The sequence below is a fragment of the Perca fluviatilis genome, chromosome 6, assembly GCF_010015445.1.
Source record: "Perca fluviatilis chromosome 6, GENO_Pfluv_1.0, whole genome shotgun sequence".
Classification (NCBI taxonomy): Eukaryota; Metazoa; Chordata; class Actinopteri; order Perciformes; family Percidae; genus Perca; species Perca fluviatilis.
The window spans coordinates 409656-434263 of NC_053117.1; the positions used below are offsets into that span (position 1 = coordinate 409656).

The 24608-nt window shown below is 41.1% G+C and overlaps 1 protein-coding gene across 10 annotated transcripts in view; it reads left to right on the top strand.

The window, feature by feature from the left end:
- gapvd1 (GTPase activating protein and VPS9 domains 1) overlaps positions 1-22974 on the top strand; it is a 51458-nt gene extending 28484 nt beyond the window's left edge. For 6 of the 10 annotated variants that reach the window (XM_039803355.1, XM_039803356.1, XM_039803357.1 and 3 more), the window contains 17 exons: positions 976-1113; positions 3975-4109; positions 4686-4805; positions 8937-9014; positions 10173-10516; positions 12075-12162; positions 13030-13062; positions 13730-13801; positions 13988-14116; positions 14601-14727; positions 14873-14985; positions 16395-16554; positions 16964-17151; positions 18756-18969; positions 21258-21330; positions 21453-21650; positions 22083-22974. In XM_039803355.1, the coding sequence (XP_039659289.1) occupies positions 976-1113; positions 3975-4109; positions 4686-4805; positions 8937-9014; positions 10173-10516; positions 12075-12162; positions 13030-13062; positions 13730-13801; positions 13988-14116; positions 14601-14727; positions 14873-14985; positions 16395-16554; positions 16964-17151; positions 18756-18969; positions 21258-21330; positions 21453-21650; positions 22083-22223 (2351 nt within the window). In that variant the 3' untranslated portion in view covers positions 22224-22974. The remainder of the gene's footprint in view (positions 1-975; positions 1114-3974; positions 4110-4685; positions 4806-8936; positions 9015-10172; positions 10517-12074; positions 12163-13029; positions 13063-13729; positions 13802-13987; positions 14117-14600; positions 14728-14872; positions 14986-16394; positions 16555-16963; positions 17152-18755; positions 18970-21257; positions 21331-21452; positions 21651-22082) is intronic. The other 4 variants (XM_039803362.1, XM_039803365.1, XM_039803358.1 and 1 more) reach the window with 3 other exon arrangements.
- Positions 22975-24608: the final 1634 nt, after the last annotated feature.

Sequence of the window (24608 nt, forward strand, 5' to 3'; positions counted from 1 at the left end):
TTCTTCCGCCTTGTTAAGCCGTGGCTTCTCAAGTGGAGATGGAGGGACGCAGCGCTGTGGACTTTTTGGGAGGGGTGGGTGGGCGAAGCGGTAATTTGGTCGTGAGTAATGCTCGGCTTAATCAACGGCTCAAAGTCATGGCCCTGGAGGCCGGGGCGGGGTGAGATATTACTGTTAACCTCTGACCTTTTGCACAGTGGTATATATGTGCCTGTGGGTCCCAGCATGCAATGCATGCGACCTCCAACTCTCTCTGTGTCTCTGTATGTCTCTGAAGCCCCATCCACACACCATTCAGAGAGGCTTTTTTTTTTCTTGAGTGTTTTTGCTTATCTCAGACCATTTCCCAGTGTTGTTTGAAAGTCAGACCTGAAGGCATACTGTAAACGTGATGGAACAGCTTTTAATTAAGATAGTAACACGTGAGAGCAATGCATTCGGTGCCATATAGTCCTGAAACAGTTATTCGCCAAATCGTTTACGTGGATCGAAGAGGGAAAAAAAACCTAATGGATCGGTCAACGCGTGCCGGTCCCAGCTTACATATGTTCCTCTCCTTTTTATATTGTTTTAAATGAAATACTTTTTGAAGTGTTTGTCATTCACAACTAGCAATTTGAAGATTTCATTTTCACTTTGGGCTCTCAGAAGTTGAAATCGACATAACAAAAAAACATAATTTTATAGACTTAAAAAAAAGTGATGTAGGCATGATTTCTGTAGTGGCACTCTCAACTTTACATGTTGCTCATATTTCAAATATCTGAATAATTTAGTAGAACTAATTGCAGAATATGAATCAAAACCAATGCCATAACAACACATAAAGGCTGGGTAAAGGACAAAAAGGTGCCTTCTAGATGACTTTGCGACTATAGAGGTGACTTCTTACTTTTCCTGACCCCTCCCCAAAATAAAAGAGAAGCCGGTCCATGCTGTGGCAGGAGGTAAACTCTCTGCGTCTGTGCTTTTCAGGGGCAGCTGCGGAGAACATGCTCGGCAGCCTGCTGTGTCTCCCTGGCTCGGGTTCAGTGCTGCTGGACCCCTACGGCTCCACCATCTCGGAGACCACAAGCGAGGCGTGGAGCGTGGAGGTCCTCCCCAGTGACTCAGGTAGGGGGCCAGGTTTGTTTTGTCTCGACGGTTTTCTTCAGCGATCGCCTGGATTCCTACACTTCTTCTCCACGGCGTCTCAAATAGGGCGAGGACGCTATGCTTTCGTCCCAATTACAGTAGATTCTTTCCCCGATACATGGCTGCCGATTCGATTCGCATTGGGATTTTCATTCATTGCGATTCGATAGTATTGATTATTGCGATTTTTCTTTTCATCTTCAACAAAAACAAACATTGAATAATACACTTCTAGAGACAATAAATAAATAAATATCATGAGACATTTATAAAAACCAAGACGTTTTCTAAGAACGCCCATCACATGTCAGTCTGACATTTATTTCATTTGTAAAGAAGTACATAACATGGATTTTCTAAATTTTCTGCTTTCGGTCAGTTTAGCTGGAAACGGATATGATGTAGTCGTATAAACGTTTCATAATTAGGAAAATCATTGGTTAAAAAAAGATATTTAAAAAATCGTTGCAAATACAACAAAATGCATACGTGAATGGATTTTTCTTTCCAAACCCCTTGGTCTCATATGTGCGTATGCATACATATTTATGTTTGTTTGATACGGTGGGGGTTGGGACACCAGGTGCGGTTTGCGCGGCATTCCATACCAAACAATGTGTGCGTGCATCTGTCATCATATTGTGTGCACTAGCCTGTCTTTCAGGGCAGATCTGCGTGTGCCAGTAAAAGGTATCCTTCGAGGGACCACCAGGTGTGTTTGCACCTGGTGGTGGAGCAGTGGGGGGGGGAAGCGCACAGGACAGCAGCTGTCCTCCATCACTTCACATGGCGTCAGGTTTCTATCTGGCTAGACGTAACAGCGCAGCGCTCTGAGGCTGGTGTATGCTCTATAGTCACACAGGGCATCCGTCTACAGCAGTTGTCGGCAGTGGTGGAATGTAACAAAGTACATTTACTCAAGTATTGTACTTAAGTACAAACTTGAGGTACTCAGGTCTTTTCTTTTTCATGCCACTTTCAACTTCTACTCCACTACATCTCAGAGGGGAATATTGTACTTTTTACTCCACTACATCACCTGACAGCTTTAGTTACTTTACAAATCAATTAATTAATTTTTGCACACAAAACACATGGTTTGTAAAATACAATGTGTTATTATAACAACTAGCAACTACCCAACAATATACAAGCCTGCAAGTCCAGCTGAAATGATTAGACAATGCAACAGAGAACAGTTGTCATCGTTTCCAGTTTGTAAAATGTGAGGGTTTAACCCTAACCCTCGCATTGAGTGCTTTTACTTTTAATACTTTTAAGTACATTTTCCTGATGATACTTACATACTTTTACTTAACTAACCTTTTCAATGCAGGACTTTCACTTGGAACAGAGTATTTTTACCATGTGGTATTAGTACTTTTACTTAAGTAACGGATCGGAATACTTCCACCACTGGCTGTCAGTTCTAAATCCAAACGCATACACAATCTTATGAACCATAGGTCATACTTTCTTTGTCTGTTCTCGCAAATTGAACATGCAGTCTAAACCATTTATTAATGAGACATGATGTGCCCCCCTCCCCCTGAAAACCAGTGTTTTGTGAAAATCAGTAGAGTGCTTTTATTAACGGCGTTAAGTGTTTCTTTGAAAAGCCTTGGCCTTATGTTAATTGAGGTAGTACACCATTTCAATATGTGCGGTGCAGAAATGACATGCATGAGTGTCTTGATTGCTTTCTGTTCTGTTTGCTGCCCCTGTTCTGCTCGGTAATAGCGCGATCGGCAGCTCGCTCGGAGTACGCTTGTTTCATGGCTAGGCAGCAGAAAACTACACTCTGAAGAGCACTTCACCAACACATTATTACTAACGAGCATGCAAATGAGTACTGCGGTTAGTACGGAGCCTCTGGGTTCGGCCCAACAGCTCCATTGGGCAGCCAAAGAATTGGGCGTGCTTGCTTTACGGTTTGGTTTGGCTGTTATAAGACATGATAATGTATGCTCGGTTTGATTTTCATGCATATGTGCACACTTGGTTAGAGAGAGAGAGAGAGAGAGAGAGAGAGAGAGAGACCATCATCTGTTGCAAACTGCCACGAGCACAGTGGAATTATTGGTTTCTTTTAAATGTATCCACACTTGAAGTGGGACAAATACACATTCTTGTTAGGGCTGGGAAATCTATCGATGTTAATATATGAGACTAGATATAGTCTTCAATTTTGCACATCGTCATATGACACAAGTGTTGTCTTTTCCTGGTTTTAAAAGCTACAGTAAAGTGGTGTCATTTTCTGAACTTACCAGACTGTTCTAGTATTTGTATCTACATTAGTGATGACTATTTATTCAAATATCATTGTGTCAGTATTTACGATGGTGATAAGATGGTGATATTTTTTTCTTCAGCCCTACCAATAATGTGAAACCTACTTATTGTTGGATTGTATGCCACAAACTCTGTGCTTTAATATATTTTTTTTGTTTTTGTTCGGAGAACCCACAGGTTCACCGATTTAGTCTAAGGTAAATAAGTCCCCTGTGCCTTGCTGTGCCTTCAACCTAAGACAATGAAGTGTGCTGAACTATGGCTATAATTTGCCTTTACCCACTTAGTCATTATATCCACATCAGTGGGGATTATTTATCAGCGTTCTCATTGTGTTAATATTTTTGTGCAAGCACCAATAGTCAACCCTACAATATCGCCGCAATATTGACATTGATATATTTGGTCAAAAATATGGATTTTTTTTCCATATCGCCCAGCTCTAACTCTTGTCTCGGATGTCTTCTTTTTCTTATAAAAATATGATTTTTTTTTATTTATTTTTTTATTTATAAATATTACTTTCTTTTTGGGACCACTTCCAGAAGCCCCAGACCTGAAACAGGAGGAGCGCCTGCAGGAGCTGGAGAGCTGCTCCGGCGTTGGCAGTACGTCCGATGACACAGAGGTCCGAGAGGTCAGCTCCAGACCCAGCACACCCGGCCTCAGTGTTGTCTCAGGTATAGATCCCACCTCCTCTCTCCCCCGTCTCCACTGCCTTGCATCCTCTCTCTCTTTCTCACCCTCCTTGATTCTGTGTTGCTGGGAGGGTTGTTAACCAGTGTAATGGGGTCAGTGTGAACGTGTGTGTATGACACAGGTTTTTTATTTGCTGCTTGTCTTTTCCCTGGGCTCAGGTGGACACGCCACATTGACAAGCATGAAGTAGTATCCTAGATTAGGAAGCCAGGGGGTGATGTTCGTGGCTCAGCTCACAGGAAAACGTCCCGTGGGAGCCGCCCGATGGATAGTCTGCATCTGATGATCACTCTTACCTGTGTCTCTCCCCCTAATCCTTTGGGATCTTACACTACCAATTTAGAGTTCCCAGTGGGTTCCCATTCTGAGAGAGAGCATACAGTATAGTAAAGAGAAAAGAAAAGTCCTTTTGTTTGAGAAAACATGCGCTGTTTTATTTGACAAGCCAAAGTGTTTTTTTTGTTTTTTTATACTGCAGAGGTGATTTTTGAGTTGCTTTTGTCCTGAATGTCAACACAACTGTTGTTGTCCCCCCCCCTTCCCCTGCCACGCTGCAGGCATCAGTGCAACCTCAGAAGACATCCCCAACAAGATCGAGGACCTGCGGTCAGAGTGCAGCTCAGACTTTGGAGGGAAGGACTCTGTGACCAGTCCAGATGGGGATGAGTCAGGCCACGGTAGGAGAGTGTCACATCCCAGCTAGCCATCAGCCCAGTGTCTGTCTGGTCTAAACCGCATCAGCCACAGCTATCCATCCCTGTCACTTCCACAGCTGCCGAGCCTAATCACTCTTCTAGTTCTCTGCAGCTGTAATTGTTGCATGAAGTTGTTGTGTAAAGTTAAATATTCTTTGTTAGCCTGGCTGGGGAATCATCAGGCTATTATCTTTTATTTTTATTTTTTTACTTAAAGTTAGGGCTGCACACTTAAATCGCAATTGTATCGAAATCGCAATATGAACTAGTGCAATATCAAAATCGCGGGGGGTGGGCAATATTTGATAAATGCAAAATACATGTGTCAAAGCCATTCTGAATTAAGTATTGTGCTGCTGCAGAGACGTCCCCGCCTACAATTTGTATCCTACAGACTGAAGAAAAAGTCCTTTTTCGGTACAGATCCTCGCAAAAATCACACTATAATCGTTTTAATTTGTTTTTCAATGAAAATGAGAACAATGATACAAAAATTATCATTCCCTCCAATATTGTGAATCATATTCCAATCGCAATATCAGTAAAAAATAATCGAGATTATCTATCTATCTATCTATCTATCTATCTATCTATCATCTCGATTTATTTTTTTATACATACTTACATACATACATACAGTGAGGAAAATAAGTATTTGAACACCCTGCTATTTTGCAAGTTCTCCCACTTAGAAATCATGGAGGGGTCTGAAATTGTCATCGTAGGTGCATGTCCACTGTGAGAGACATAATCTAAAAAAAAAATCCAGAAATCACAATGCATGATTTTTTAACTATTTATTTGTATGATACAGCTGCAAATAAGTATTTGAACACCTGTCTATCAGCTAGAATTCTGACCCTCAAAGACCTGTTAGTCTGCCTTTAAAATGTCCACCTCCACTCCATTTATTATCCTAAATTAGATGCACCTGTTTGAGGTCGTTAGCTGCATAAAGACACCTGTCCACCTCAGTAAGAATCCAACTACTAACATGGCCAAGACCAAAGAGCTGTCCAAAGACACTAGAGACAAAATTGTACACCTCCTGATCTAAAGAAGATCTGTGGGCCAAAATCCCTCCTGCAGTGTGTGCAAACCTGGTGAAAAACTACAGGAAACGTTTGACCTCTGTAATTGCAAACAAAGGCTACTGTACCAAATATTAACATTGATTTTCTCAGGTGTTCAAATACTTATTTGCAGCTGTATCATACAAATAAATAGTTAAAAAAATCATACATTGTGATATCTGGAAAAAATTTTTTTGATTATGTCTCTCACAGTGGACATGCACCTATTATATATATATATATATATATATATATATATATATATATATATATATATATATATATATATATATATATGTGTGTGTGTGTGTATATATGTGTGTGTGTGTGTGTGTATATATGTATATGTGTGTGTGTGTGTGTGTGTGTGTATATATGTATGTGTGTGTGTGTGTGTATATATGTATATGTGTGTGTGTGTGTGTGTATATATGTATATATGTATATATATGTGTGTGTGTGTATATATATGTATATATATATGTGTGTGTATATATATGTGTATATATATGTGTGTGTGTGTGTGTATGTATATGTGTATATATATGTGTGTGTGTGTGTGTATATATGTGTATATATATGTGTGTGTGTGTATATGTATATATGTGTATATATATGTGTGTGTGTGTATATATGTGTGTGTATGTGTGTGGTGTATATATATGTGTGTGTATGTGTGTGTGTGTGTGTGTGTGTGTGTATATGTGTGTGTGTGTGTGTGTGTGTATATATATGTGTGTGTGTATATGTGTGTATATATATATGTGTATGTATATATATATATGTGTATGTATATATATGTGTGTGTATATATGTATATATACAGTGCCTTGCGAAAGTATTCGGCCCCCTTGAACGTTTCGACCTTTTGCCACATTTCAGGCCTCAAACATAAAGATATAAAACTGTAATTTTTTGTGAAGAATCAACAACCAGTGGGTCCCAATTATGAAGTGGAACGAAATTCATTGGCTATTTCAAACTTTTTAACAAATAAAAAACTGGAAAAGTGGGCATGCAAAATTATTCAGCCCCTTTACTTTCAGTGCAGCAAACTCTCCTCAGAAGTTCAGTGAGGGATCTCTGAATGATCCAATGTTGACCTAAATGACTAATGATGATAAATAGAATCCAGCTGTGTGTAATCAAGTCTCCCGTATAAATGCACCTGCTCTGTTGATAGTCTCAGAGGTGTGTGTAAAGAGCAAGAAATCATGAAGAACAAGGGAGACACACCAGGCAGGTCCGAGAATACTGTTGTGGAGAAGTTTAAAAGCCGGTTGGATACAAAAAGATTTCCCAAGCTTTAAACATCCCAAGGAGCACTGTGTCCGCGATAATATTGAAATGGAAGGAGTATCAGACCACTGCAAATCTCACGGAGAGACCGGCCGTCCCTCTAAACTTTCAGCTCATACAAGGAGAAGACTGATCAGAGATGCAGCCAAGAGGCCCATGATCACTCTGGATGAACTGCAGAGATCTACAGCTGAGGTGGGGAGACTCTGTCCATAGGACAACAATCAGTGTCGTATACTGCACAAATCTGGCCTTTATGGAAGAGTGGCAAGAAGAAAGCCATTTCTTAAAGATATCCATAAAAAGTGTCGTTTAAGAAGTTTGCCAAAAAGCCACCTGGGAGACACACCAAACATGTGGAAGAAGGTGCTGTGGTCAGATGAAACCAAAATCGAACTTTTGGCAACAATGCAAAAACGTTATGTTTGGCGTAAAAAGCAACACAGCTCATCACCCTGAACACACCATCCCCACTGTCAAACATGGTGGTGGCAGCATCATGGTTTGGGCCTGCTTTTTTTTTAGCAGGAAGGGGAAAGAGGGGTAAAATGGTGGGGGAGGGGGGGGGGAGCTAAAAAAGGATACAGGGGGACCATTCTGGAAGAAAACCTGATGGAGTCTGCAAAGACCTGAGACTGGGACAGAGATTTGTCTTCCAACAAGACAATGATCCAAAACATAAAGCAAAATCTACAATGGAATGGTTCACAAATAAACATATCCAGGTGTTAGAATGGCCAAGTCAAAGTCCAGACCTGAATCCAATCGAGAATCTGTGGAAAGAACTGAAAAACTGCTGTTCACAAACGCTTCCATCCAACCTCACTGAGCTCGGTGCTGTTTTGCAAGGAGGAATGGGCAAAATGTCAGTCTCGATGTGCAAAACTGATAGAGACATACCCGCGACTCACAGCTGTAATCGCAGCAAAAGTGGCGCTACAAAGTATTAACTTAAGGGGGCTGAATAATTTTGCACCTAATATTTCAGTTTTTATTTGTTTAAAAGTTTGAAATATCCATAATATATATTATATATATATATATATATATATATATTATATATATATATATATATATATATATATATATATATATATTTATATTACATATATATATATATACATATATATCACATACATATATATATGTATATTATATATATATATGTATGTATGTATGTATATGTATATATGTATATATGTATATGTATATATGTATATAATGTATATGTATGTATAATATGTATGTAAGGAGAAAAAAACAAAAACAAAAAAAACACATATACATATAATAAGTAAATAACAATATAACACAAGTACAAAACCAATATCAAAAAATAAAATAAAAAAAATTAAATAAATATAAAATACAATAATATTATTATTAATAATATATATTATTAATAGAATATATAAAATAACAAACAAAAAAGAAAAAAGTAACTATTATACGTAGTAATAAATAGTATATGCTACATACAAAAACATAATATACTACATATTAGACAATACTATAATACCATATACCACATTATTAAGTATGCATAAAAAACAATCAATAAAAATATATTAATATATTATTAAGTATATATATAAGTTATAATGCATATATAGGTTTACATACGTATATGTACTGTACGTAGCACGCATCATCCCCAACAACATCCCATACGCACCTTGTGGTTCAGTGGTTAATTTAGTAAATGCTCTTAATTGTCTCGTGTCCTCTTGTGTTTTTCCAGGAGCACATCATCCGACATCTCCGCCCTCACAGGCCGATTCCTTGCTGGCCATGTTCGATCCCCTCTCCTCCGCCGAAGGTAATTTGCGCTCCCAGAATGCTCTGCAGCCAATCGGAGGTAGAAACGAGTTATCATTAAATCCCTGCCCTAATGTCGCGGGGTCACAGAACAGCTTGAGCTCTGTGGAATTAACCAAAAGAGTGCCTGTGCCCCTCGCACATGCCCTTACCCCCAGTTACTGGTCATATTAGAAGTGCAAATGAACTGTCATTTCATTTTGGCCCATTTAGTGTGCCAAATGATTCTTCGCAGTCTTTGTTACTGTGCATTTTTGTCCGTAGCGCAGGTTTGAAGTGGTGTGTGCGAGAGGAATGGCTTTGTGTCTGTGGCAAGGTGAAGGGATGACAGGTTGAGAGACCTCACCCCGGGCTCTTTGGCACTGTCCCCTCCTCCCACTGTGCTCATGGCACCAGGCTGCCTTTGGAAGCTTTTCAGGAGAGAGAGAGTCTACCCTTGGAACAGGTGGCCTACCTATACCTAGGGCTCATCTCCCACTAATATCTCTCTTTAGCACTCTCCCCACTCTTTTTTTCTTTCTTCTATTGGTTTTGTATTGTTTAGCTACTGTGTAGAAAAGTGAGATTTTGTGGTACGAAACTACACTTAGTTCCTAGTAGCTTCCAGAAGTCCCAACCTGTAGGGCTGCTCGATTTATGGACAAAAATCATAATCACGAGTATTTTGGTCAATGTTCAAATCACCATTATTTAACAGAATTACTCGTTGACTTATGGAAAGATGTTGCATTTACTGAACCTAAAAAAATAGTGAAACATTTAAACAAATAAACAGTGAAAACACCTTGAACTGTAGAATTTCCCTTCATACATTTCCTGTTTGAACTTTTTTATTCCACAGACAAAATAAGAAAAACGTAATGTGCTAAATAATTGTTTTTGTCGATGGCGTTGTTTTTGTGATCGCTAGGTGCCGAAATCGGAATGGCGATTTAAAATGTGATTAATTGCACAGCCCTACCTTCTTGGAGGATTTCATTAGTATATTTAAGGCTTTAAAAACAGATATTTACCTAGGCAAGTCTTTGTGGAGCCTGTGCTGTGAACTGGTAAGTAAGTAACCTAAAGATGAAAGAGAAAACAAAGTGCTCAGGTATATTTAAATATTATCCATTTTTCTACCAAACGTACCTTTTGCTTTTCTCTTTTATTTCATCAGGCTCCACTGGAACAATAGTGAGGCCCAAAGTGCACTACGCCAGGCCCCCTCACCCTCCCCCCGATCCTCCCATCCCTGAAGCCAGCGCCCTGGGGCCGGAGACGCGCTACTCTCTCTTCACGCCCCACTGCCTGGCCCAGGCCGAGCTGGAGCATACCAAGCAGCGCCACTCCTTCCCCGACAGGCTGGTCCGGAGTCGCAGCTCCGACATCGTGTGCCCAGGCCGCCGGCCCACTAGTGACCCCGGCCTCAACCGGCGGGTCGCGGTGGAAGAGCGCGACCCTGCCGGGGCCTTCGCCTTAGGACCGTCCTCGTCCCCCAGCAAGGACTCCCTCAAAGGAGAGGTAACCAGACACGCTCTCAGCCACTGACAGAGACAGTTGTATTTTTAACTAATGCTGCTGAGGAACGGCCCTAAAAATAATTAAACGGTTTCTTTCCAGCTGTGGTCTGTAATCATGTTAGGGCTGCACGATTTGGATAAAAAAAGTCATATTGCGATTTACAATACTGCAATTACGATTGCCATTGCCATATAGTATCATGAGTTTACTTCATAATCAAGGAAAATGCAAAAAACAATTCACTAAATTTTTTAAATGTGTATTTTTTAACATACAAAGTTAAACGAGCATAAGAAGATATACGTGAACAAAAATGTGGGATACGTTTTTCATTTCACAAAATGAAATAAGAAAAATGCTAATTCGTATTAAATTAATACATTTTGTTTGCCCTTATAAACGATGACATTCAGGATGGGTGTAATATAATAACTAGTGATTGAGTGACAAAATAAACCTTATACAACCTCTACACCTGTGATACTCGCATGACCATACGCGACACGCGTGCCACGGCCTAAACACTGACTGGTCACTGGTCATCTTTTGTGGACGTTGTTACGTTAATACATCCTCGGGGTGGCGTGATTCAACGTACACTCAACACAACCATAATTCAGGCACTAGCTAGAGCGAGAACCGCAGGCGAGTGAGTGATGTCGGTGGTGGTGCGAGAGGAGGGAGCAACCGCCGGTGAGCGGCGTCGGAGGTTAGCGTAGCGGCTGTGTGAGGGAAAAGATATCGCAAAGACGATGTAAAGTAGAGCCCGACCGATATAGGATTTTTAAGGCCGATATTGATACAAATATTTGGTGATTAAAAAATCCAATATATCTGCCAATATATATTTTTAAGAAATCCAGAAACGTAATAAAGCGTAATAAAACCTAAACAGATTTCCCTAACATTATTTGTATTTATAAGTCCTCACAAAAATAATATGATAATGCAGTTTAAAAATACACTTGTTTGTTTTATTGTCACAACAGAACAGAGGAACATCAAAATATATTAAAAGTTCTGATAAATAAAATGTATAAAGATACAAACTTAAGATGTGAAACTTAAAAGGTTAAACACGAGCGTTGCCAACAGGGACGTTGTAGAGCGCCCTCTGGGGGACAAACTATGCAACGCCAACACTCAGAACGTGGTTGAAGGGGGTTTCGTCCGTTTTTATTTTTTAAATATTCATTTATCGGCCATTATAAATGCCATACAGATAGTTTGGAAAATGCCTAATGTGGGCCGATAATATCGGCCTGCTGATATATAATCGGCCGGGCTCTAATGTAAAGTGAGTTAACGGTAAACACCAACACCCTTAAGACACGGTGGCTTTATCTGTTGTTAACACTGAAGGGTGTTACAACGTGGAAACTGATCTGCACACAGAGTGTCTCACACACACAGCACACCTTTTTGTTTACTTAAATCGCACAATTGTTGCGGTTATGTTATGTTATGCACAGAGCGACATTGCGATTAGATCAACGGTGCAGCCCCAAATAATGTCCTCGCTAGCGTTTAAGTCTGTCTTTGTAATTACTGTCCAAAGGTTGAGGACAGGAAAGACAGTGACGACGAGAAGTCTGATCGCAACAGGCCATGGTGGAAGAAACGTTTTGTGTCAGCCATTCCAAAAGGTAAGGAAAGAAAACACTCCCCTTAAGCATGTCCCCTTTTCTAAACTGAAATATGAACTGTTACACATTTTAAAAGTGATCGGTTTGATTTGATCTCCTTTTTGTTGCACGGGAGAAAAAAAAGATCTTAATCACAACCGACAGGAAATATCACACTTTAAAGAGCAGAGCGAAAGCTGATTTATAATGTGAGAGAGAATGATGGTCTGTGTTGTCCACTCCATTGCTGATGTTTCAGTTGGAAAATCATGTTTCTTGTTGTTTGAAGTTAACTCAGAGACGCGTCCAGTCCTTTATTTATTTATTTATTTATTTTTTCTCCTCTCACGTCTCACTGGCTGCAGATTTATATAGACTTTTCGTAGCTAATCAGTCATCGGAGGCGCTTTAGCTGTGTAGATTGTACGGCCGTAGCCCTCCCAGCAGTGCTGTCAGCCAGCGGCTAATGGTCATTAGATAGACCTTTCTGTCATCCGCGCTGATAGATGACACATCTCTTTGTTGCAGTTCTACTCTACGAGCATCTCTCATACATCTGTCTGGGAAATAATGAGCTGTGCCCACACAGAGTGACTGCTTCTAACTCTTTTGAGATAATGATGTTTCTTAAGTAAACATGAAATTGATGTTCATAAAACGGAGCGCTGTGTGCACATGGAAAAGTAAAGAGCCTAAACCGCCCGATTCTCCAGCCAAACCTCTGTAAAGTCCACAGTGTGTGTGTGTGTGTGTGTGTGTGTGTGTTTGTGTGTGTGTGTTTGTGTGTGTGTGTCCTGTCGCTCTGCATGGTGACGCACAGTTGTCCGGCAGAGCGAGCGGCAGCCCGTGTGTGAAAGGCCAACCCCCTGTCTGTTGTGTCCCTCACAGTGCTGTATTGGACGGCTGAGAGTGATGTCCCAGGTAACGCTTCCACGCTAGCTTTGCTGCTGGAGCCAGCGGCTGGCCCCCCCCATGCTGCTTTTAGTAGATGCCGCCTTTAGAGCTGTGATGTGACATGGTTGTAGCCCGACTTCGCTCCTCACCCATGCATCCGTTTTTTTATCACCCCCTCACCTTATCCGTGTTCTCTTTTTTTTTTTGCTACAGTTACCATTTTACTGTACGGAGAACGCAGAATATCAGTGTAGATACTCCACCCAGCGTTTCCTGTGTGTGCCATCAAATTGTAAAACCCCCGTGTCTCTCTTGTTTATCCTGTTTGCACCCTCGTGTTAATAGGATAAGCATCAGTGGGCTTATTTCCATGAGTATATCGACTGGACTTTCTATAATGACTTACAGTGGACCTTTGTGATATTCTGCTATGATCCAGTGGTTTAGTTCACCCTCTCAATATTCTGTTGCTTTTTGTTTTTCCTTAGTAAAGTTCTACATTAGACTGTTTGTGTTAACGTATGATACCATACATCCTTCATTGTGATTTATTTTAGTCTCAATACAAACCATGGAAAAAAACAAAAACAAAGATTGGCCCAAGTGGCTGTCAGCAGGCAACTCATGATCAGCATGTCATCCAGCGATAGTGACAGTGGTGTCAGTCCACTAATGGCGTGTCTGTCCTCTGCAGCGCCCATAGCTGCGTTTCGGAAAAGGGACAAGCAGGAGAAAGACGACGTTGTCCCGGAGCGTGTCCCCCAAGGTGCGTCCTGGTTTCGTTGAATTAACACTCCTAACTGGGGACACAATGTGGATATCTGAAGCCGGCTTTCATTTGAATCCATCTCGTGTGTGTGTGTGTGTGTGTGTGTGTGTGTGTGTGTGTGTGTGTGCGTGTGTTGTGTGTGCGTGTGCGTGTGCGTGTGTGCTGGTTGGTTGGGTTTATCAGATGACCCGTTGCCCAGACAGAGCTCTCACGCGCAGGCAGCTGAAGACATCCTGGACAAGTACAGGAACATCAAGAGGACGAGCCCGAGTGATGGAGCCACAGGCGGAGCTTCTTACGATGGTACAGGAGGTCAGGGAAAACACTTTTTACTTTCACTTTTTATATATATATGTAGGTAGGTAGGTAGGTAGGTAGGTAGGTAGATACTGTAGATAGATACTGTAGCTAGAGTGCTCAGCATAAGTGAATACAGCCATGCTAAAGTTAACTAAAAAGAGGAATAAAAAATCATCTTTTGGAAATTGATCTTAATGACTTAATTAAATTATTCCAGGCCAGTTATTTCATGGATCCAGGATACTATGTATCCTGATAAAGTTCCCTTGGCCTTTGGAATTAAAATAGCCCCACATCATCACATACCCTTCACCATACATAGAGATTGCCTTAAGGCATTAAGATCAATTTCCAAAAGATTTTTTTTTTTTTATTCCTCTTTTTAGTCAACTTTAGCATGGGTGTATTCAACTTATGCTGAGCACTGTATGTGGCTATTGCAAACAGTTGCAGTAGATGCATTGAGTCATTTGCCTGTTTTTGTTCATGTTGACAGATCTTTGTGTTGAAGACAGCGTGCACGACTCTCCTAGAGAAGACGCTCTGCAGAACATATCTGCAGACGACCTCCCAGACTCAGCCAGCCAGACGGCACAGCAGCATGACTGCAAGTTCTCTTTCAGGTCGGAAAAACCACAGAACCCCAATTTACAATCACTCACACAACACTTTCTAGTTCTTAATAGATATTCTTAACCATTGCTGTTAATTAAATATGTTTTTGTGCGTGTGTGTGTGTGTGTGTGTGTGTGTCTGTCTGTCTTCCAGTGATGCAAAGAAGAAGTTGAGGTTGGCATTGTGTTCTGCAGACTCAGTGGCTCTGCCCATCATGGTTCCTGCAACCACGCGAAACGGGCTACCTGACCACATGGACTCTGAAGGTAGGCAGTCCATCTGTGCTACATCTACACTACTGTGTTTTCCTTTTTAACATTCCTTTTTGAGACAAAAACCATCTCCGCCCACACAAGTTTTTGCCCCGGTAGCAGAACTAATCTCGGTCGTTATTAACACGCCTGACAACTCGTATCACACGACCATTCGCATGCACTGGGTATGCGTGTACCAGTGTACCAGAGTGTTACTCTGCGGTTGAAAATCATGGATGTAAAAGTTGAAATTACAGAAAATACTTTGGAGAGGAAAAAAAACAGCAATGGCGAAAAGTAAGACCGGGGATGTATTTGCTTGAATCGACAACGAGGTGGAACTGTTACTGAAAGAAATGCAAGCCTAACCGACAAGTCTGACGGACATGCATCTCCGTTTCTGCCCGTCCAGACTACAAAGCAACCCTGGAGTTTTCAAACCAAAACCTGGGCATCAGTCTTTCCAAATGTCTCCGATTTAGGGGCTTGGAAACGCCAGAGTACGTTACATTACATGTCATTTAGCTGACCCTTTTATCCAAAGCGACTTACAATTGCTATATATGTCAGATGTCGCACGCCTCTGGAGCAACTAGGGGTTAAGTGTCTTGCTCAGGGACACATTGGGTGATGTACCGCAGTGGGAATCGAACCCAGGTCCACACCAAAGGAATGTGTCATATCCACTGCGCCATCACCACCACCAGTAGTGTAGAGTAGTGTGGACTTGAGGCGTAATCGTAGTAAAAGATATTTGTTTTTAAACCAAAACGTAGTAGTGTAGCCTTAGTAACTAATAACTGGTGATACAATACAAACTGATGAAGTGCAATGCATTTAAAACATGTTCAGAGGTAGAGTGTTTTCATTTCGAGCTCTTGTTAAAGTTTGTACAATCTACTAGACTTTGGGTATCTTTGTGACACCTCTCCATGGGGAGCAGGGTACAAGCCTTTAATGTTGGCAAGCATCCAACCTGCTGAAAGTGTCCTTAAGCAAGACACTAAATCTGTACCACCTTCACATTCTGACTGGCCTTCCAAGGTTTGGGGCAAGGTCGAGAGAGAGTGGGAGATGTTAAACGAGAATTCCCATATGGTGTCAATACAACTTCCCATTGTTAAACCATCCTACATATTAAAAACACTTGTGTAACCCCAATATTGGTCCAACATTTTATCAACAAGATACAAGTGTTCTGATGCCGCACAAAATAAAGGCAGACCTGTTAGGCCTTTCCACCTTCACATCCAGACAATAGGCAGAATCAAGTGGCATCCTGTGAAAGCAGTCACCAGTTAAACCCATAGGCCTCCCATCTTTTTGTGGCCATCAGTCCCACTGTCATGTGGAGGCAGCGGGTTGATCAGATTACAGCAGCGTTGTCTAATGCCGTCTCTCTGTCGTCCTCTCCCTCTCAGAAAATTTGATCGTCTGCTTCCTGAAGATCCAGCTAGCAGAGGCCATCAACCTGCAGGACAAGAACCAGATGGCCCAGATCCAGGAGACCACGCGCTGCGTCGGCCGCTTCGACCCACGCACCTGCAGGAAGCTGCTGGCTGCCATCGCTGAGGATTACCGGTAACCGTGGACACCTGGGGGGTTGATGCAAGCACCCCATGGGTCTTTCACTTAGTAGGGCTGTGGCGATATGATTTTGTCCCGATTCGATCCTTTCACAATACGTGGGTGCCAATTCGATTTGTATTGCGTTATTTTATTTTTTATTTTATTAATTGCGATTCTAGAAGTATTGTGGTTCGACAGTATTGAGGATTGCCATTTTCTTTTCATTCCAAGTTGAATAATACAGTTCTGGAGACAATTTATCTTGAGACATTTCTAAAAACTAATTGTTTTCTAAGAAAAATGCAACACAACACAAGGCTTAATGCGTACTCTTGTTTTAGGCATCTACAGAGATGTAGCCATTGATAAAGTGGCAATAATAGAATACAAATGTCTGCGTGTGTGTGTGTGTTTCCTTCAGAAAGCGAGCGCCGTACATAGCTTATCTAACCCGGTGTCGCCAGGGCCTGCAGACGTCCCAGGCCCACCTGGAGAGGCTTCTCCAGAGGGTGCTCCGAGACAAGGAGGTGGCCAACCGCTACTTCACCACCGTTTGTGTCCGCCTCCTTCTGGAACACATGGAGGCCAAGATGCTGGACTTCATTAAAGGTATTTATCGCTACTTTTTTAAGACATAAGAGGCTTTATTTTCATTGCACTACTGTCTCACAATATCACAGCAAAATTGCGTTGGTCCTGCCTGAAAATTAAATTTAAATATTATAATTATAATCACAACAACAAAACAAACACTACAATGTAAGAACCTATTTAAATTAAAAAAGACAGATTAAATAGGAGCAAGAAGTGGATGTTTAGTGGAATATTTAATTGTCCCAGTGAAATTGCAACCTTAATGAAACTATTTATATATGTATTTAGTCTGGGAGGATACAGTATGCTTTTTTGTCCCGATTTGATTGTTTCACAATACATGGCTGCCGATTTCAATTTGTATTGCGGTTTTCATTTATTGCGATTCGAGAAGTATTGATTATTGTGATTTTCTTTTCCTCCTTTAACAAAAACAAAAGTTGAATAATACACTTCTAGAGACAATTTATCATGAGACATTTCTAAAACCTAATTGTTTTCTAAGAAGAACGCCCATCACAAGTCAGTCAGTCCGACATTTATTTCATTTGTAAAGAAGTACATAACATGGATTTTCTGCATTTTCTGATTTCGGTCAGTTTTGCTAGAAACGGATATGATGTAGTTGGCGTCAGGTACTTTTTATGGTACTTTCCATAAAATCATCTCTCAATGCAAATCAAACCAGCTATTAGGCTAACTGAAATAAAACCATGCTAATCTGTAGGTATGGTGAAGGCTATGTGATGATGTGGAGCTATTTTAATTCCAAAGGCCAAGGGAACTTTATCAGGATGCATAGTATCCTGGATCCATGAAATAACTGGCCTTTAAAAATAAAAATCTGCCTGCCTCTATGGGAATTTAACATACGGGTGTACTGACTTTTGTTGCCAGCGGTTTAGACATTAATGGCTGTGTGTTGTGCTCTCCCCTCAAAATAACTCATTTACACTGTTATACAAGCTGTACACTTAATAATATTACATTGTAGCAAAGTGTAATTTCTTCAGTGTTGTCCCATTAAAAGATATAATGAAATATTTACTAAAATGTGAGGGGTGTACTCACTTTTGTGAGATACTGTATGTAGGTAAATCATTGATGAAAATGATGATTCTAGGGAAAACAACAGATTTGAAAAATCGTCGCAAAAAAACCCCACAATATATACTTGTAAAAGCCCCCCCTCCCTCCCCCCATCCCTATTATGTATATATTTCACATTCAGTGTAACTAAAAGTGCACAAATTCTTTGTCTGTACTGTCAGAGACTAGAGAGAATCCTGACCTTCCTGCCATCCTATTATCCATATATACAGTATATACATGATTTGCAAAATATGTGGTGGTGGCCCTTAAAATTTTAACATTTAAACATTCAAGTGGGATGTGTGTTGTCTACCTCTTAAAGCTTGACAATTGAATGTCAGCTAATATGAAATTACTCCACAATTTGTCAGACATAGTCAAGATTTAATCCCTTTTTTTATACGAAACTTCCACAAGTACTTGATATGCCTCGAAGTCTTTACACAACATCACTTTCCTAGCTCAACTTGACTCCCTTGAAAACACTCCCATTGTAACATCTGTTGTTCCTCTGCTCCCCCCTCCAGCGTTCCAGGGGTGCACAGCATCGGATGACAAGACGGCAGCCGTGGAGGATTTTCTGCGCTACTTGTACGGCGCCATGGCCCGTGATGCCATTTGGCAGTACGCTAGCGAGGACCAGCTGCAGGACGCCCAGATGGCTATCGAGCGCAGCGTCATGAACCGCATCTTCAAACTGGCCTTCTACCCCAACCAGGATGGAGATATTCTCCGAGACCAGTGAGTAGCTGGAATGGCACCAGTTACCACACAGTGTCACCAGGCAGCACTCCAGTTTATTTGTTATTTGATCTCATCATCATGTTATTGCTAAATAATATTTCACCTGTAAATATAGTACAGTTTATACTATATTGTTAAAGTCTGCTCTAAAATCATTGGATCCCTTTAAAGAGACTTAGGGCCTTATCTTGCACCTGGCGCAGCGCGGCGCAAAGCCCGACGCAGTTGTCATCTTTCCGTCCAGCGCCCGCGTCGTTTAAATAGCAAATGCACCTGCGCCCATCTGTGCACCCATGGGCATGCTGGTCTTACAGGGAGGTGTGTTCAGGGTGCATTCTTGGGGTATTGCTATCTTGAGGCAGCGGGAAGTGATCGCGCCATTGACCAACAAAAACCCGGTCTGAAGTCAATAACGCAGCATTTCATTGTTATTTTAACAGCGAATTAGTAAAATGCACCAAGGCTCGTGCACAGCACGTGCACGCTACAGTATGCGTGTTACACACACAGGGACGCGCAGCAGCGCACAAACATACAAAAGATTAAAAATAAAAAAAATATTACAATGTGAAATAGTATTATGATATGATCTGCTCGTGCACTTTCACTTCATGCACAAGCAGATCACTTTCTTCTCCTGAAAATATCTCCTTCCTGCTCAGCAAATCATCATAATAGCAACGCGCCAAGGTACAAACGCACCTGGCTTTTAAAGGGAATGCGAGATGACACTGACTGGTTTTAGGGTTGCACGATATTGACAAAATGTGATATTGTGATATCAATTATGAATATTGCGATATAGATAATCATTTTTAAACATATGTCAAATTACAAAAGTTACGGGGGAAACTGATCAAAATAGATTCCTAACAAATAAAACAAGTGTTCTTACAACCCAAGGTTTATTTCAACTGACAGTCATATTGGACTGGTCCAACATGAATAAATGAATAAGGACCATGTCTAGAGAACAGGACATGTTTTACTGGTTGGACAGTATAAAATAAATAAATAAAGAGAACAGGACACAACTTTTCTTTCGCTTCTCTGATTCGTTCCGTTTTGTTGTCTCTATCTATTTCTTCACTTACACCGTCACTCTGTCCAAATATGCACACACGTGGTACGCTCCATAGGGTTTGTCACGTAGTGGACCCGTGCACTAACGTGTGCAAGTGGCACGGTAACTGGCCAATGAAAAGATGATCATTATAGCGTTTCAAGCGGGCTCTGAATCAAACACAACTAAGCCACACAGCCAACGGACGGGACGCAGCGCTCCACAAAATTATTGCATACTTATTGCAACACTTTCGATATAACATTGCACAACGTGATATCGCGATAACGATATTGAGTTGATATATCATGCACCCCTAATTGGTTTATTGCATGTTACGCCCAAAACACACCTATGGTTAATTAAGACACTACGTACAACCCTTTTGAACCATGCGCCTGGCACACAGACCCTATTTTCAACTAGCAAAAGTGGATTTGTACACGTCCTAAACGCACCTGCACCACGTGCTTCGCGCCGTGCGCTTAGATCGCCCTTAAACTTTGTCTGGGAGAAACGTGTTCTCCAAAAGGCGAAACGTATTAATAATCAGGATCATATTTTGTCCAGGGAGTTTACACTAATGCCTTGAGGACGGCGCTGTCGGCTTGCCTCCCAGAAAGAGCCAACCGTTACTCCAAATCCTTCATTCCCTCTGCAATTCAGTTGCTGAATGCGGAGTAGCTGTCTGGAATGTATTTTGTTACAAACCTCATATTGGTTATGTGTTATGTGTTTATGTATGTGCAATACGCTCGGCACTTTATGGATTCTTTTTATTTTTTATCTCGTTGCTCTTTATCGTCTTTATTCGGTTCTAATTTCAAATATTTTTCTTGCTGTATACTTTGGATCTCACACTTACTATATGTCCTTTTATTGTGCTCCCTCTGTCACTGGTGACTGGCAGTATGAATGTGTGTGTAGCGGCTATGTTTGGGTTGACTGTAGCAACTGAATTGCCCTTCGAGGATAGATAAAGCTACTGTATCTGTGTCTGTACACAATAAGCATGACGCTGGAACATGTACTAGCAAGCCAGGTAGATGAATTCTCAAAGAGTTGAAGCCACTTAATCACTAGAAAACCAGAGTGGAAGATACATTTACTGTAAACTGCTTTTAAATTTAGGTTGAAATGTTGGATTGGATTGGATTGGACAGCATGTGCGCTGTCTCTCTATGTTGTCATGTGCTGAGTTGAGTTGTTTTGTCTCACACAGGCTTTTCCATGAACATATCCAGCGGCTCACAAAAGTTGTAACGGCCAATCATAAAGCTCTTCAAATCCCAGAGGTATCTTCTTCCTGCTGACGTTTTTTGTTTATTTATTTTTCGTCCCTTCCATGCATTTCTGGAGCTGGAAGAGACTTCGACAAGTGTTAGTCATTGATTTGAGTTAACTCTTCCGGTTGCAGGTGTACCTGAAGGAGGCTCCGTGGCCCTCTGCGCAGTCCGAGATCAGGACCATCAATGCGTACAAGACGCCGCGAGACAAAGTCCAGTGTATACTGCGCATGTGCTCCACCATCATGAACCTCCTCAGTCTGGCCAACGAGGACTCCGTCCCTGGAGCGGATGACTTTGTCCCTGTACTTGTCTTTGTCCTCATAAGGGTAAGTCTGTTCTTATTTTGTTGGCTCTTTTTATTTAATTTTTTTTTTTTTACCTTCGGTATTGATCACTCATTGACTTTGACTACATAAGAGTGACATGACACTGTCATGAACTTGTCATAAACATTATAAACAAGTCATAAACGTTTATGACATAACGTTTTTTTGTCATGACAAGTTATGGTTAGGGTCCACTGTGTCATGACAGTGTCATGTGTTCATGACAGTGTAAGAAAAAGATCCCACCAAATGACTGCATTATGGCTGCAAGGCATCATGAAGACTGTTACCCGCTCACCTGCGTGGATGCATTGTACACATTTGCATATTTCTGATTGTAATCCGCACGGGCGTAGCGCGAGCTCGTTTCAGCGGCTAATGTGGGCCCGTCCCTCCATCTCCTCCTCCCCCTCCCCCCTCCCCCCCCTCCAGGCAAACCCGCCCTGCCTGCTGTCCACCGTTCAGTACATCAATAATTTCTACGCCAGCCGGCTGAGTGGGGAGGAGTGCTATTGGTGGATGCAGTTCACCGCGGCGGTGGAATTCATTAAGACCATCGACGATCGCAAGTGAAGCAGAACAGCCACCTGTATGGGCAGACTGCGGGGGAAGGAGCCGGGAGACTGGGAGACTTCCCAACCAACTGCTCCCTCTGCACAGCTTAGAAAGCCTGGCCCTCAGCCTGCTCTGTATTTGTATAGCTTGTACATAGCCAGAGACGTTGAAAGAGTACAAAAAAAATATATATATTACTGTATGTATGTGGACAAATCCAGGTTTGAGCCGCGCTGAAAAACAAACAAAACAGCCTTGGGTTAAAAAAAAAAAAATTGGCAAGATGTTAAGTCTGAAACCTGATTTAGATTTTTTTTTTTTTTTTTGTCTCTTTAATCACGTTTGGGGTCCGTATTAGGAATTTTATATATACACAAACACCAATATGACATTAAATCAACCTAAAAGATAATCCTGTATAAAGGGACCAGACTTCCTTGATGTGATCAATGATCTTTATATCCCCCCCCCATGCTGAGTGAGAGGGAAGGGCTTCCAATTAAATTACAATATAAATGTTCATTAAATGCATTGTAACGTGGGGATACACAGTGTGTGGTAGTTACTGATTAGATTTAGTGGCTCATTCACACGGAGATCAATTCCATACTACTCATAAGGTAAGCATATCAAAGCAAGTAGGGCAGCTTTTTTTCATGGATTGTTTACATCATCTTTATTCCCAACAAGCAAGTGTGTCAGCGACAATTTGGACATAAGGGCCCACATATTTATATGAAATAAAAATGTATTTATTTCTGTAGTTCTATTTAATGCTTTTGTTTGTTTAATTTAAAAAAAAAAAAAAATGGAAAAAAATGAAAATGCATTTCATGCCCATTCAAGATGTCTGAGGCAAGCGATTATATATAAAGTACATAAACTTGCTAGAAAAGCTCGAGTTAGGAAGGCACCTTAGTGATGAGTAGGTGGGAATGCTGGGGGATTATGATACAGGGTCAACTCATGCACAGAGTAGCGGTGGCATTTCTGGAAATATTGAGAAAAAATTGTGCCTTTTTAACGTGGGGCGCTCTGTACAGGTAGTTATATTTGACTATTATTTTTAACCCAGCATAGGCATTATTCTTCCCCATTCCCCCCCCCCCAATGGGCCAACCACATCTCACTGAGAAACCTTTGTCCCGCCCCCGCTGCAGGAACATCCACATCCCTGATTGTCGTGGCTCAGTCCCTTTTTTTTTTTATTTTTTTTAAATGCACTTGAATTTGAACAAATATCCCCTTTTGGTATTCTAGATCCTACCTCAGAGTTGAAACCAATGAGCCTGATTATGACTGTCCTGCATTGGTTGTCAACAGTACTGGATCTTTCTTTTTTTTTTTTTTTTTTTTTCCACTGGTAAGAAATAGTAAAACAGGAAAGGGGGGGGAGGGAGTAAAAGTTGGATTTTGAGCTGCTGTGATGCTTGTTGTGCTCACATCACTCCTGATTAAAACACGCCTTTGTTAGCGAACAAAGACCTTTTATTAGTTTCTGATCGTATACCTGAGATGCCACGTGGGCACACTAGTGAACTATAGGATATTAGCTCTCTACCTCCTCATAAGTTCAAGAAAGGGACTCGTCTTTATGTGCACTTACATATTATTTTCCTCTCCCCAATTTGGCGTGCTGTAATATCCCAGTGTCATTGTATCTTTCCAAATATAGTCCAAGCATGTCTTTAATTATCCAGAAATGACTAAAAACTCCTCTCTCTCGAAATCCTCTGCTTCATTTTTGTGCACAGACGTGCCACGTGTATTATAGTTTTTCGATAATCCTATTACTTTTCACAGTAACTGACCTGACAGCACAATACACCGTAGGATAGAAGAGCAAATAATCAACATTATTGACTTCTTACTGATTTTTTTTTTTTCTCTTCTTTTCTTTCAGTTTATGCTAAAGTGGTTGGCGTAGTACGTGAGTGTGGTTTTTATCTAGTGCGTGCGTGCGTGCGAGACGGCCGTGTGATTGGTTGACCCTCTGCCTCCTCTTGCATGAGTCACTGAGTGGTCTGTACATTCTCAGTCATGGTAAACCGTAGACTAGCGTTAGCATCTGCCACAGGCCAGTAATTGAACCTGCAAGAGGACGCAAAGCTTCTCTTTGTGTCCGTGATACTTGTACATCAGAACTCGATGATTTATTTTGCACAAAACAGATGTGTTTTCCTGAAAGAATTGACGGGGAGCAGGGCGTTTTTTTTTTTTTCTTTTTTAAATGTCATTACTTCTGGCGTCTATAGTAATTCAACATAAAAGAATTGTGATTCGAATAATGTTCGAGTAACGTGTTAACTCTTTTAAGCTTCCACATTTATGTGCAACATCATAAATGCATTTTTTTTTCTTTACGTACTGTATATCGGTCTACAGTCGCATACCAGATTCGTA